At 39.5% G+C, this 14,450-nt stretch overlaps 5 protein-coding genes and 1 pseudogene across 5 annotated transcripts in view; all 6 read left to right on the top strand.

The window, feature by feature from the left end:
• The window catches only part of LOC116852930, a 2,116-nt gene extending 1,291 nt beyond the window's left edge, over window positions 1-825 (top strand). The window contains exons 2-3 of the mRNA XM_032833721.1: window positions 251-483; window positions 614-825. Coding sequence (XP_032689612.1) covers window positions 251-483; window positions 614-779 — 399 coding nt within the window. The 3' untranslated portion in view covers window positions 780-825. The remainder of the gene's footprint in view (window positions 1-250; window positions 484-613) is intronic.
• LOC116852932 (odorant receptor 4-like) lies at window positions 803-1,597 on the top strand. The gene is made up of 2 exons (XM_032833723.1): window positions 803-1,101; window positions 1,358-1,597. Exons 1-2 carry the CDS (start codon window positions 868-870, stop codon window positions 1,424-1,426), a joined length of 303 nt encoding a protein of 100 aa, XP_032689614.1. The 5' UTR covers window positions 803-867; the 3' UTR covers window positions 1,427-1,597.
• A 255-nt stretch (window positions 1,598-1,852) lies between these two features.
• LOC116852931 lies at window positions 1,853-4,002 on the top strand. The gene is made up of 4 exons (XM_032833722.1): window positions 1,853-3,081; window positions 3,270-3,369; window positions 3,456-3,561; window positions 3,986-4,002. Exons 1-4 carry the CDS (start codon window positions 2,294-2,296, stop codon window positions 4,000-4,002), a joined length of 1,011 nt encoding a protein of 336 aa, XP_032689613.1. The 5' UTR covers window positions 1,853-2,293.
• Window positions 4,003-4,925: 923 nt separating this feature from the next.
• On the top strand, window positions 4,926-6,770 carry LOC116852933 (annotated as a pseudogene).
• Window positions 6,771-7,375: 605 nt separating this feature from the next.
• LOC116852929 (odorant receptor 13a-like) lies at window positions 7,376-9,541 on the top strand. Its single transcript, XM_032833720.1, has 5 exons — window positions 7,376-8,180; window positions 8,401-8,500; window positions 8,728-8,838; window positions 9,025-9,180; window positions 9,399-9,541. Exons 1-5 carry the CDS (start codon window positions 7,399-7,401, stop codon window positions 9,450-9,452), a joined length of 1,203 nt encoding a protein of 400 aa, XP_032689611.1. The 5' UTR covers window positions 7,376-7,398; the 3' UTR covers window positions 9,453-9,541.
• Window positions 9,542-13,207: 3,666 nt separating this feature from the next.
• Window positions 13,208-14,450, top strand: part of LOC116852917 (odorant receptor 13a-like) — a 9,805-nt gene continuing 8,562 nt past the window's right edge. The window contains exons 1-2 of the mRNA XM_032833708.1: window positions 13,208-13,989; window positions 14,164-14,263. Coding sequence (XP_032689599.1) covers window positions 13,208-13,989; window positions 14,164-14,263 — 882 coding nt within the window. The remainder of the gene's footprint in view (window positions 13,990-14,163; window positions 14,264-14,450) is intronic.

Genomic DNA, 14,450 nt, shown 5'->3' with positions numbered 1-14,450 from the left:
TATATATATATATATATATATATATATATATATATATATATATATATATTAATATTAAATCGAAGTGATGATGCATTTTTTAATATTTTTAGTGCTTCATTTGAATTAATGTCTGTTAAACCGTAATAAAACTATGTTGAATTCCGTGTAGTAATGATAAGTTGTATATAATTGTATATAATGTCTTATTGTATATACGTCTTTCTATTGTATTTATATATAGTACATAAATTGTTTTATTGTCACACAGGACAGTCCTGCATATGAGATTGTATATTGCATACAATGTTTGGCTGGGTTCACTTTCTACAGTGCGTTCTGTGGTATCTGCAGTTTAATGGCACATTTCGTTACGCACATATGTGGTCAATGTGACGTGCTGGACTCTTTTCTTGAGGAAATTGTCATTGGTGGTGAGCATAACGACGGCTCCATTGACGATCGAATCGCTAACGCAATTAGCCGACATCTGCGTTTGTTGAAGTAAGTAGAACATCGAAGAAATTTATTGCAATCGTTACACTTAACTGTAATAGTTTGTTGTCGCAAGTTTACCACAATTACAGTTACTAATAACATCTTGAATTTCATGGATGGTTCCACAATTTTCTAGATTAGTTTCTAAAGTAAGTGGTTTATTTACTGAGATATGTCTTATGGAATTCATAAACGCTTCGTGTAACATATGTCTTCTTGGCTACTACATCATAACTGTACGTTATATGATACTTGTAAACAAGTTGAAACAGCTTCGAATGGTGTTTAACGAGATTGTTTAAGTTCTTTAGAAGAATACCTGTATTGCGATTATAAAATTTTTTTAAATTTCAGGATTTAAATAACAATGAATCGTTCGTACAAATTTCCATGTACTTCTTCGCACTTACATCGATCATTTTTAACGTGTTTATATTCTGTTATATCGGTGATCTGCTCACAGAACGTTGTCAGATGGTGGGTACTACTTGCTACGCGACTGAATGGTACCGAATGCCTCCCAAGAAAGCGATTGAACTGATTATGCCGATCACGATGTCCCGATATCCAGCCTCGATCACTGCTGGGAAAATGATGACGATGACTTTGAGCACATTCTCTGATGTGAGTAATATCGATTTGCGTTTTGTGTAATATAATTGACATATCAAAGTATGACTGTTCCGAGTTTCATAGTGGCTACTTTAATGTACTAGCGATTGACATTACGATCACTCAATGTTATGTGTTATGTATTGATGTATCGATTGCAATATTATCGAATCAAATATTATCCTCGTAAAGTTTTCAAAGAAGATTTATACATCTAGAAAAAGTTCGATTCTAATCTTTGTACTGAAAATGGGATATTGTATCGCAGATCTTGAAGACATCAATGGCATATTTTAATTTGCTCCGTGAATTTTCTTTGCGAGACGAAATTGCGTGAACGTAATTGTGATGAGACGACATTTTGAACATTACTACTGCGTTATCTTTCTACTACTGAGCTACTACTGTATGCATCAAAATTATGTTAATTATTAATTAGCTCTGCAAACAACGCACGTGTTAGTATAGCACTTGGTGAATTAAATCATTTCTTTATTCTAAATTGCGAAGATAAAATTTATGAGATGTAAATTAAAAATTTGTAGCCGTGGATTAAATCGAAATGTCAAACATTATTCTTATATAATGGAAATAATAATTCTTAAAAGTGAGTTCTTAATTGTTAAGAGTGAGTACAAATTTTATTTACTAATAAATCCCAATATGATGTTGCTTGAGATAGTATCATCGAAATATTCTTTTTTTCTTAAAAGTAATTCACTTTAAAAGCGTAATATTTCGAGTTACAAAGTCAAAGTTTTCATGCAATTCACGTATATTGCTGCACGTATACCTAGCGAAGTCACGTTGCGTGCGGCATCACTCGCAAAACTTTCTTCAATGGTTTAATCTTGAATGTATTCTGCGAAGTTGTTTAATTTTTAATATGCGCAAGCGCATGTCGCGGCTGAGACATGAGACCCATGTCTGGTATGAGCTCTCGATCAACAACCAGGACTTAACTTGCAAGTAGCAAACGCGAGCTATGCGCGAACCTAACAAATCCGAATGTGCTTCGTTTTGACTCGAGCGAACAGCTGAGTATTTCGGTCTGGTAATTTTGCAAGAACTTTTCGAACTTGTTCCGAATTTTCTGTCGCTATTGATGAACAACCCTATAGTGTCTTAACGTTATTAAAATTCCGAAGACATATCGTTCTGGCTTTCAATCAAGGAAAAATCGCACAATCGTATAATTGTCAGGATGATGGTCCGCAATGTACATTATCAGGAGGATGTAAAATACGTCCTCCAACAGAGTCATGTTGTACTTCGCACGCTTGGTATTTGGCCGTTGACTGATAGACGGCCAACCACGATTGACAAAATAATAAGTATTTTTGTCGTAGTTATCTGTTACTTTTTTCTCCATTGCGACTTGGTACCGGGTATTCTTTATTACGTATTCTCCAACGACGACCTGATCATGAAGGTGAAGATGATACCACCTATCCTATATTCGGTTATGGCAATTGCCAAGTATAGTAATTTATTAATTTACGGGAACGAGATCAGAAGTTGTTTGCAATACATCAAGGAGGATTGGGAAACGATGCTCATTGGCGGTGCGCGAGATATGATGATAACCAAAGCGACTACTAGCAGACGAATATTTACCATATGTTGCACGTTCATGTATTGTGGTGGGGTCTCCTACAATACGATAGTGCCATTGTCGAAGGGGAAGATCATTACCGATCAGAATGTTACGATTAGAGCTTTATCCTGTCCCGGTTATTATGTTTTCTTCGATCCGCAGGACAGTCCGGGCTACGAGATCGTGTTTCTTCTACAGTGCCTTTGCGGTGTCGTTATGTATACGATTACGGTAACGATTTGCGGCCTAGCCGCGCTCTTCGTGTTGCACGCATGTGCTCAGATGGAGATTTTGATGTGTTTGATGGAAGATCTTGTCGACAAGAGCAACTCTGGGCAAAGAGACGTCGCTGCAAAACTGATAACTATAATCGAACACCAGATAAGGATACGAAAGTAAGTTTTCCATTTTATCATATGTTATCTTAGTTATATATAAGCGATAATAAGTAAGTGTGAAGGTACAAGGGCATTTTAGAGATATTTATAATTTACGAATATTGTATGCATTATTCACATCTTCTTCCTTCCATCACCTGTATTTCACGATTAAATCGGGGACTTGTCTGATAATTACATTTTAGTTTCTTGCATCTGGTGGAAACTTCGTTACGCTATAGTAGCTTAGTCGAAATAGTGGGGTGTACCACAATTATATGTCTTGTGGGATATTGTATAATAGGGGTACGAAAAATTAATTAGTGCTTCTTGTTTGGGTGCATTGTCAGCAAATGTATTACTAGTAGATTACAAATCAGTTTCATTCTCAGGAGTGGGAAGATAGAAATGTGACGGCCCTATGTTCGTACGTAACTGCTCTCACGTCCGTTATTATTAACATTTTTATTTTATGTTATATCGGGGAATATGTGACGATGCAGGTAATCTTGACAAATTATTGCCTTCCTATGATATATTCATTTCATAAGATAAGTGATCCCTCGGACACAATGACGAACTCATTGTGATAAATTGTTAATTATCAATTGTTAATCAGTTTCACTTTTATATCAGTATGCACTTCTATGCAATTATGCAGTATGCACAGTATGCAATTTTCATTACGTTAACTATATGTATTTTCTTTTAATATTCACTCACATTTCTCTTAAGCGGAGATGAGAGGGTTGCTTCATGATAAACTTCCGATTACTTATGATAGGCGGAAGAGGTGAATTTGACATTTTGTACACTCGAGTGGTATCGTCTTCCGACGAATATAGTAAAAGATATGATATTAGTAACACTTGCGTCAAACATCCAGCTAAAAGTTACCGCCGGTAATATCATCGATCTATCTTTCAAAACATTCGGTGACGTAAGCAATGATATTATCTTTATATAACAAGACTTTCAGAAGTGATGCAATAATTAACTAGATTTGGAAATTTTCTAAATAATATAATAAATAATTGCTTCAAGACCCCACAAATCATTTTAGGTAATGAAATCTGCTTTAGTCTATTTAAACATGCTTCGAAAACTTGCCGGGAATAAATAACGAAATAAAAAAGTGAGGATGGATATGCTGAATTCTACATAACGAGGCAATATATATTTTTTAGTATGTTGGCAGATTTATTATCATTATTGTGCGATAGCAATAAGTGCAATAGCAATTAAAGAGGAACTAAGGTATTTGTAAATATCTAAAAAGTTAATATAATTTATTGTAACTATGCAACAAATACTAATTCAAATTTGCCACAGATTATTATCCAATATACAAGATATTAAAAAATATTAACATGTTACAAAATATCTTATTAAATAAACAAACGTACCGATTTTATGTGTTATATCACAACTTAACTTCTTCACTCATAATTGTCAAGATCACTAGCGCACATTGCTTTTACGATGTGAATTTCTTTCTGAGAACGTTTATCCTTTTGTATCTTTTACTCAAGAAACCTCTTTCTCTTCTATGTGATGCAACGAAATAAAAATAGACCTGCGCGCAATGTGTGTTCCTCTGAACGTTTCCGCGCATATGATGTTCTTCGATATGCCTTTAAAATTGTTTCTTTCTGTGCGCAAGCATGAGTATGAAGTACGTTTTCTTCAGTCGAACAACGATCCAACTGCAGTAGACAACAATCACCCGTGCAATTGACTCATCTTCAGCTACTGCAAATATGCATTAAGCATTACATTATTCGGTTATACAATTCCATAAGATAAAATCGAAATATGCGACAGCTATATTGACGATATATATCAACCCTCCATATAATAAGATGTTTGCTAATGAGAATTATGAACACGATATAAACTACAGTTTCGAGCTGAGTCGCATAGTTTTTCGTTTGCTAGGCGCCTGGCCGTTCGGGCGCGAGAAGTTCTAGTTATTAGAAATGTTCGAAAAAGTCTTCGTGGTTCTCGTTTCCTACGTCCTCCTCATTTGCGAATTAGTTCCGGCAATTCTCTATATGGCCATGGTGCAAAAAGAAACACGTGCGAGGCTCAAAGTCATGGGTACAGTGATATTTACGGCTTTAGCGATGGCAAAATACGGTCAGCTGTTGTTCCGCAAGAGCCAAGTGAAGGACTGCTTGTCGCGCGTAGAGGAAGATTGGCGAAATGTCGCCAACACTGAGAAACGCAGCACGATGATCGAGAAGGCCAGAACCGGCAGGCGTTTGCTCTTAGTATGCGGTATATTCATGTACGTGACCGGAGTGTCCTTTCGCACGATCTTACCGTTGTCCAAAGGGAAGATAGTTACCGCTGAAAACATTACGATCAGGCACTTGCCGTGCCCGACTCACTTCATTTTGTTCGACGTGTAACTCAGCCCAGCTTATGAAATTGTATTCCTCATGCAATTTTTTTCGGGATTCGTTAAATGCACGATCACGACAGCAGTGTGCGGTCTCGTGGGCCTCTGCGTGATGCATACTTGCGCTCAGCTGGACATACTGATGATGATGAATGAAATGGTAAATGAACGTGAAATTATGAACGTGAACGAGAGATTGGCCGTTATCGTAAAGCATCAGATTAAAACGCGAAAGTAAGTCGATTTGTTATTGGTGGATTTTTATTCTATTTTAAGGAAGTAATATGATTATAAAGGCAGAGATATTGCATATAATAATCATTAATATTCAATAATACGTCAATAAAATTCTTTTTAATTTTTGCAACTGATAACTGTTAAAAATTGAAACGTATTCTACGTTATATTTTAGTTTCTTACAATTGATACAGAACACGCTACAATATACAAGTCTGATGGAAATTACGGGATGCATTACAATCGTGTGCCTCATAGGATATTATGTTATCATGGTGCGCAAAAATGTTTATGTAGTGACATTATTTTCAGTGAAAGACCGAAACATAAGATAAGAGCAAGATACATAAGATAAGAACAATAAGACACATAAGATAAGAATAAGATACACAAGTGTTATCAAATATTCCTTGAGAATAAATATAATTGCCAAATTTATTTATTTTTTAGGAATGGGAAGACAACAACGCCGCAGCTCTGTGCTCGTATCTCATTGGACTCACGTCTATTGGTTTCAACATATTCATCTTTTGCTTTATTGGCAAGCAACTTTCAACAAAGGTGCATATATCAGGTTTTTATCAATACAATAATTAATTTTTATCAATAAAATAATTAATAATTAATTTTATCAAATAACAAAGAGTGACAGGCAAGTAATATTTTCAAATTGGCAATTTCATGTTCATTCAATTGGTAAAATTATTTGTTTGTAACTTATACTAATTAAACTAGGGAGAACAAGTAGCATTAACAGCATGTACATTGGAATGGTATCGTCTTCCGGATGCACAAGCGCGATCACTAATTTTGGTCATTGCCATGTCCAATTCTCCAATGAAGTTCAGAGATGGAAAGTTCATCGACTTATCGTTTAGAACATTTGGCAACGTAAGAAACTGAACAATTAACGTATCAGAAAAAATAAGAAACATTTACGAAGATTTATTGTACTTTAGGTCATTAAGACAGCCGTGACATATTTAAATCTGCTTCGGTCCGTTGTTGGCTGAACTCAAATACTCACCCGCAAATGTGTATAGTTTTTGTAAAAATATCCAACATTGGAATAAAAGTAGAGAGTTCTCGAGGCAATGTAATCCGTAAAGCATTTTCTTCTAGCATTTATGATGATGATAGAAAAGATGATGAGATTCTCTATGAAAATAAATAAAATCTCACTTTTTATTTAATTTATACATTTTATTCAATTTAGTTGAGCGAAGGCAAAATCGTTCCGTTCATCAACTTCTATATACATGCAAACGAAATATTCTATACTATATAATCAAAATTATTACTTGCTGTCGACGTCTGCCGGGTACATTTGTAAGTTTCGATACAGGAAGGAACAAAGTTAAAGCCATTTGTATTTCTAGTTCTTTGAAGAAGGGGTGCATGGGCAAATAGAAATATGTTCCCTGAAAAGCAATCTCAATCCTCGGAGGGATTAAATAAGTTAGCTTGCGAACTTAGTTCGCAACTCTCGAACCCTCTCCCTTTCACGTAACATTTGAATTTTTAAGGCGCGCAAGCGCAGTCGGATGGAAAATTTACTTTATTGATAACTTTTTCTCGCAACGGTCAGTCGTAACGCAGTACGCGTCAAGATTTAATGTTATTCACGACGGTTCGTGTTAGTAAGTGACCTTCCGGTGCGTGAAAGTACAAGACAATCTGCGACACAAAGAAACATGCAATTCAACGAACATTATCAGGATGATATAATGTACATCACGCAGTTGACGCGTAACGTTCTAGGTTTACTCGGAATATGGCCGTCCCTCAACAGAGAAAGATCCATCGGCGAGAAGATTCGCAAGCTTCTACTGATCATGATCTCTTACGCTCTTCTTTATTGTGTCCTTATCCCTGGTGTCCTCTTCTGGTTAATCGAGAAGAGGACGCGCGTCAGAATTCAGACAATTCCTTTGATTTTCTACGGCTTCATGGCTACCAGTAAATATGGCAACTTAATATTCCGCGAAAACCAGATCAAGCGTTGTCTAAAACACATCGAGGAGGACTGGAAGAACGTAATGAGTGAGGACGCGCGAGACACGATGATCGAAACTGCGAAAACTGGAAGACGTCTAGTTGCACTTTGCGGGGCCTTCATGTACGGCAGCGGTCTCTCCTTCCGGTCGATCTTGCCGTTGTCCAAAGGGAAAATCGTCACCGCACAGAACATCACCATCAAGCCTTTGCCTTGTCCGGCTTATTTCGTTTTCTTTGATATACAAGTCAGTCCTGCGTATGAAATGATCTTTTTGATTCAGTTTCTCTCTGGGATAGTCACCTATTCGATAACGGTAGGTATGTGCGGTCTCGCGGCCGTTTTCGTGATGCATGCTTGCGGCCAGCTGAAGATTCTGGTGGAGCTAATGAGAAATCTCGTTGAGGAACGATGGAAAGGAAAAGATGACGTGGATAGAAGGCTGGCTGAAATGGTTGAGCATCAGATAAGAATACGAAAGTAAGTTAAAATTTATAAGTTGCGTAGAGATTGTATATGATTTATTAGCTAATTGTCTACATGGCTTAAAAGATAATATTATGTTAATATATTTATTAAATAACAATAATTACTTGCTTATGAAAAAGTCGTGTGATATTTCGCGTATGCATTGTATCTAATTTTATAATTTCGTTTCTGAAAAAGTGTTCATTTGATGCCATTGATAACTATATTTTAGTTTTTTGCAACTGGTAGAGCATACTCTACAACAAGCATGTTTAATCGAATTAATGGGGTGCACAATGATCGTTTGCCTTCTGGGATATTGTATAATAATGGTCTGTAATATTGCATATATTGTATTATTCCAGGAAAATAGTATTTAAATAAAAGTAATGCATAAAAAATAAACATGGTAGAAATCAGGAGTTAAAAGATATGATATTTTTTCTCTGGGTACGAGTAATCTTAACATAAATGTAACAATTTATAACTTGTCAACGAAAATCTATTAAAATTTTTCATTACTGAAACTAATTTGTTGCATAAAATATTGCATTTATAGGAATGGGAGAATAGTAATCCGATAGCGATGTGTTCCTACTTTATTACTATTACATCTCTAATGATAAACATGTTCTTGTTTTGTTACACCGGTGAACAGCTCACTGTACAAGTAGGTTTGAGCTAAGCAATTAACAAACAATATTATATAATAAATATTGGTTTATTTGTGTACGTGGTAAATTATATTTCGTTTGTGTAAAGAAATCGTTCAACACATTATTTTTTATATTATTGAAAGAAAATTGCCGTAAGTCTATAAAAGTTTCTCACGTGTATTTGATAACGTTAATGACAGGCGGAGAAAGTAGCTAGTACATCGTGTGAGCTTGAGTGGTATCGTCTTCCGGATAAAAAGGCGCGTGGGATAGTGCTAGTGATGATTATGTCCAACTCACCCACGAAGATCACTGCTGGAAAGATCATGGACCTGTCATTCAAAACATTTGGTGATGTAAGATATAATCGAAAAAACCCAATATGAACCCAACATATTCGGCCATAGATCTGCAACAAATTGTTATAGCACATTTTCTCTTAATTGCATATTATATAAATATTTTTTATGTTAAGTCTTTATGTGTTAAACAAGTCGAAACTTAACAAATCTATCATATCCTCTAAAATAACAAACTAATAAACAAACTAATAACTAATGACATTATGTTTCAGGTCGTTAAAGCATCTGTGACATATTTTAATATGCTACGAAATGTCACCGACTAAACGTTCCCATTCTGCTTGGCGAAACTACCCAATGATAAACATCGTATTTTGTGTATACGTAATATAGGTATGTTAAATGCAAAAGAATTGAGGATGACGTATATATATTATATATCCGATTTTTTTATTCGGATTTATAATATATTTTTATTATACAAATAAATATATTTCTATTATACAAGATAAATGATTTCTATTATATATTGAATCAATTTCTATTATACCAGATACTATTATAAAATATAAATGTATGAATATAATGTTCCATTTTGCTGTACTTTTACAATATACAATATCAAGGTATACTCAATTCTCATAAAAATTTTGATGTTATGGTAATGCTTAAATTTTGTTATTTTTTTCTTTGCATAAACCTCGCGCGTCAAATATATAACAAAAAAATACAACTTTATAATTTTTAAATATACTGCATGTACATCGATAAGACGCAGCGCACGATGATGTTACACCCGTTAACTTTCGCGATTACATGGTGCAGAATGTTTTGATATAACTTTCGATGGCTGCGATCATAACTTATAATACAGGGAGAAATAAAATTACAACTTACTTGTAGTTCGTCAAAAAGGGAATGTACGTTAGCGAACAGAAATACTTACCTGTGCAAATAGTCCCGATTCCCACTGAGCAAGTTTGGCCTGCCAACTTTGTCAACAGCTTTAAGCGCTCTCACATGTGGATCGACACGCCAGGCCGCCGCCGCGGTTACACGAACGGTATAACCGTGGCCCCACAAAATTACTTCAATGTTCTTCACTGGGTGTGCTCAGGGACAAAGGAAAGGATCGCCCTACAATGCTATCTCACGATTGCGAGCAACAATAACGACTTTATTTTAACAGCCTTACAGACTAACGAAGATCGCCGACAAAGAAAGGAAACAAACACGGAACTCGCGTGATACTAGCACGAACGCGATTGGCTGAGAGCCCGGCACGCAGCTGTGCACGCCGGCTTCTTCGTACAAGTCGACAAAGGACAAGAAGCACGCTTGCCTATCCTTTTTGTTCGCGGAACTAATTACTAATTACGCACGCTGAGGCCTCAGCTACTGTGAACGTCCACCTGAACGGTCGTCGCAAGGCGAAGTCCAGGGTGAGAGTCCGCTGGCCATAAGTGGCGATGGCCGAAGCGTTGGCCGCCTGGAGCGTCAGCTTTTGCTTCTGCAGTTTGTCCTTGACAGCTGACCTAGGCAGCAGCGAGAGAACCGAACCCTTGAGAGTTCGCAGCCCTGGGCACTGATTCCGGGCTGTCCAGTCTGGCAAGAATCTCTCGATTGAGACTTACTATCTGAGCCATTGAGACTCGCAAGGACGCGAGCTCAGATGTCAAGCGGTCGAGCTGGTGCGAGCTGCTCACCCTCATCGGAGCAGACGTTCCGACCGAAGCAATGGCGGCCTGTTGCACTAGGTCCACGGGAGCGGGAGAGAGTGAAACCACGCCAGGTGTAGCTTCCACGATCTCGTCGTGGCAGCGAGCTCTTCCAGACTCGGAGTCTTCAGGATACGGAGGGGGCGCTGGGCACTCACTGGCAGAAGGTCCAACCACTTAACTCGCAGCACTTCGTCGGGAACACGGTTGGCCGAGAGGTCACGCATGTGGCGCAAAAGCTGCGACAGGTGCCTGTCGCCCAGCTCTAGCTGAATGAACAGCTTCAACAGCTGACGATCCGCGGAGTCTGTAAGCCGAGCCAGGATGGCGTTCTTCGACGTGAGATATTTGTCAATGTCCGGCGAACGTACGATGTCCTCGATGTCATTCAGGGTGTCTGGGTCCAGCATACTTAGGATGAGGTTATAGCGCGTCTCATCGCTACGAACACGATCCAGCTGGAGCGCAGCCTCCGCCTGGACAAACCAGAGATCTGGCTTGGCTCGCCAAAAGGGTGGCAGACGGCACGAGCCAACCGCCTCGACCGCAGCGGCCTCCTGATCCGAACCGACGTCCTGACTGACGCTTCCCTGGCGAAGGGACAGGTCCGCGGCCGGCACACCGACACGGCACCGGGGTTTTCATCTGAGGCGCGCACTGGCGAATGCAGCATCGCATCTACCCGCACACTAACTCCCGCGGAAACTCGGGACGGATCGGCGGAATCACTTGCACCGCGAACACGCGCACTGACATTTGACCTCGTCACTGAAAGGCACCACGCAGGGTGCAGCGCAATATAACAAAAACAATCGGAATGAAGGGACGAAAAACGCCGGAACGATCGCTCGCCACGCAAGGCACACGCAAGGGCCTACGACGATCCCAAAGTCACATCACCCATATCACGTCGGGGTCACCACTTGTGGGTCGACACGCCAGGCCGCCGCCGCGGTTACACGAACGATATAACCGTGGCCCCACAAAATTACTTCAATGTTCTTCACTGGGTGTGCTCAGGGACAAAGGAAAGGATCGCCCTACGGTGCTATCTCACGATTGCGAGCAACAATAACGACTTTATTTTAACAGCCTTACAGACTAACGAAGGTCGTTGACAAAGAAAGGAAACAAACACGGAACTCGCGTGATACTAGCACGAACGCGATTGGCTGAGAGCCCGGCACGCAGCTGTGCACGTGCACAGCTCGCCGGTTTCTTCGTACAAGTCGACAAAGGACAAGAGGCACGCTTGCCTATCCTTTTTGTTCGTGGAACTAATTACTAATTACGCTGAGGCCTCTCAGGTCTCACACAACACGCGTGCGTACCCGCGGCCGCCCTCCGAGTCAAACGCGCGGCGTGCGCGGACAGAAACTGGCGCGCCGCGGACACGCACTGCGGCACGTGGCGATCACGTGCACGACTCACGAGAAAGAGAATCGCAAACATAGACTGCATCCGCGCATCGGGCGCTCGGAGATGCTGAGGAAGACGCTCGCTGCAATGCACGAAGCGAGCAGCACGCGCAGCACTAAGGGCTATCGCACACAAATTGACATAACTGCATATGCATAGCATAAAATCGTATGGACCAATGAGCATCGAATATTAAGCATCGAACACCAATATGGCGACTTAATACTCGATGCTCATTGGTACATAGGGTCTTATGCTATGCATATGCAGTTATGTCAATTTGTGTGCGATAGCCCTAACACTCGCGACAATACATGCCGGCGTAACGGCTCCACAGAACCAGAGAATGCGGAAGACGTGCGTTGCACACAAGGGCACGTCTCGCTAGCGATCGCGCGTACAGCACGGCAACACGGCAGACGAGCGTCGCGTACAGAAAACTCCGGGAAGAGAGCGGAAAGTCACCGACAATGTCTGAGGAGAGACGGCTTCTCTCTAACCACTCGGCTCTCTTACGACTCTTGGTTACGAACGGACAATCTCTCTCGAGAGAGAGCGCGGAGACACACACTTTATAGCGCGCACAACGGTGGCTCTCGCAGCGCCGCTGCAAAGAGCCGGCGTGGCTGCAGCACCTGTTTGCACCTTCCAGCGCGAAATGCCGGCTGCCGTACCGCACGCGCCGACGGACGCGCGGTCGGTAACTGCCGAACCGCCACACACATATAAAAGCTCACATCCGAATATAAAAGCGCGCAAGCGCAAGCTATCAGCAAATCATAGCTTTAATTCATAGCTGCCTTTGCAACAGTCAGTTATAATCGAGCTCGCATCTGAAATCCATCGTGCTCATAATAATATGGGTGTACATTCAAAGTAATTCTAAGTTTATATCCAAAAGTAATTCTCTAAAAGAAATTGAAAAACGACTTTTTTTAAAAAATATGCCGAATAACGTACGTTATCAAGATGATATTATGTATATTACTAAAGTAACGCGTAATGTTTTGAATGTACTTGGAGTTTGGCCGTCCTTAGACGAAAGAAAAACAGTCGGCAGCCGGATCTGTAGGTTTCTACTGATCACAATCTCTTGGTTACTACTTTACTGCGTCCTGATTCCCGGTTTCCTCTCCTGGTTGTTTGAAAAGAGAACGCGTATCAAGATACAAATGATACCTCTACTCCTTTTCGGTTTTATGGCCATCGGTAAATACGGCAATTTGATATTTCGCGAAGGACAGATCAAGCGCTGCCTACAACACATCGAGGAAGATTGGAAGAATGTGATAGATACGGACGCGCGAAGCATGATGATCGAATCCGCGAAAACTGGAAGACGCCTAGTCACAATTTGCGGGATATTTATGTACAGCACTGGAGTTTCTTTCCGGACGATCTTACCGTTGTCAAAAGGAAAGCTTGTTACCGCGCAGAATATCACAATCAAACCTTTACCTTGTCCGGGTTATTTTTTCTCTTTCAACACACAAGCCAGTCCTACTTATGAGACGATATTTGTGATGCAGTTTTTCTCCGGTTTAATTACATATTCGATTACGACAGGCGTGTGTGGTCTCACAGCTGTTTTCGTGATGCATGCTTGTGGTCAGCTGAAAATACTGATGAAACTAATGAGACATCTCTTCGAGGAACAGTGGATTGAGAAACATGATATGAATAGAAAGCTAGCCGAAATAGTCGAATATCAAATAAGAATACGAAGGTGAGTGTATGTAGTTCGTAACTTTTATTCAATCTATCTCGTTAACATAATGATAATTAATTGCATAATGGTAATTATTAACACTGTATACTGCACGTGGATTGCAATTTTTCAATCTGCTTTGTGGTTCCTCTGAAAAATGTCGATTTTATATTATCCATAACAACATTTCAGTTTTTTGCAATTAGTGGAGCGCACTATGCAACAAATATATCTCATAGAATTAATGGGGAATACGGTAATGCTCTGCATTCTAGGATATTGTATAATAATGGTTTGTTTTTATTCATCAAAACAATATAAGAAAGAGATCGTGTTTCGTATCCCCATATACAGGGTGTTCAAAAAGTCCCGGACCGGTGAAATATCTCGAAAACTAAGCATTTTAGAAAAAAATGTTTCAGATAAAAGTTGTGGCGTTTAAAAAGATGTATTTACTGATCACATCAGTTTGACCTTGG

This window comes from Odontomachus brunneus, unplaced genomic scaffold (genome assembly GCF_010583005.1).
Source record: "Odontomachus brunneus isolate Ranch 3 - 2012 unplaced genomic scaffold, Obru_v1 Obru_scaffold_262, whole genome shotgun sequence".
Taxonomy (NCBI): Eukaryota; Metazoa; Arthropoda; class Insecta; order Hymenoptera; family Formicidae; genus Odontomachus; species Odontomachus brunneus.
This window is presented reverse-complemented; position numbering and strand designations above follow the sequence as displayed.

What these genes read in the sequence shown, in the direction of transcription:
- LOC116852929 (XM_032833720.1), top strand. Translation starts at nt 7,399, where the DNA reads ATGCAATTCAACGAACATTATCAGGATGATATAATGTACATCACGCAG. An exon ending in GTGAACAGCTCACTGTACAA is followed by an intron (nt 8,839 to 9,024) that starts GTAGGTTTGAGC and finishes CGTTAATGACAG; the next exon opens with GCGGAGAAAGTAGCTAGTAC. An exon ending in CATTCAAAACATTTGGTGAT is followed by an intron (nt 9,181 to 9,398) that starts GTAAGATATAAT and finishes ATTATGTTTCAG; the next exon opens with GTCGTTAAAGCATCTGTGAC.
- LOC116852932 (XM_032833723.1), top strand. Translation starts at nt 868, where the DNA reads ATGTACTTCTTCGCACTTACATCGATCATTTTTAACGTGTTTATATTC. An exon ending in CTTTGAGCACATTCTCTGAT is followed by an intron (nt 1,102 to 1,357) that starts GTGAGTAATATC and finishes ATTGTATCGCAG; the next exon opens with ATCTTGAAGACATCAATGGC.
- LOC116852931 (XM_032833722.1), top strand. Translation starts at nt 2,294, where the DNA reads ATGATGGTCCGCAATGTACATTATCAGGAGGATGTAAAATACGTCCTC. An exon ending in CACCAGATAAGGATACGAAA is followed by an intron (nt 3,082 to 3,269) that starts GTAAGTTTTCCA and finishes ATTACATTTTAG; the next exon opens with TTTCTTGCATCTGGTGGAAA. An exon ending in TGGGATATTGTATAATAGGG is followed by an intron (nt 3,370 to 3,455) that starts GTACGAAAAATT and finishes TTTCATTCTCAG; the next exon opens with GAGTGGGAAGATAGAAATGT.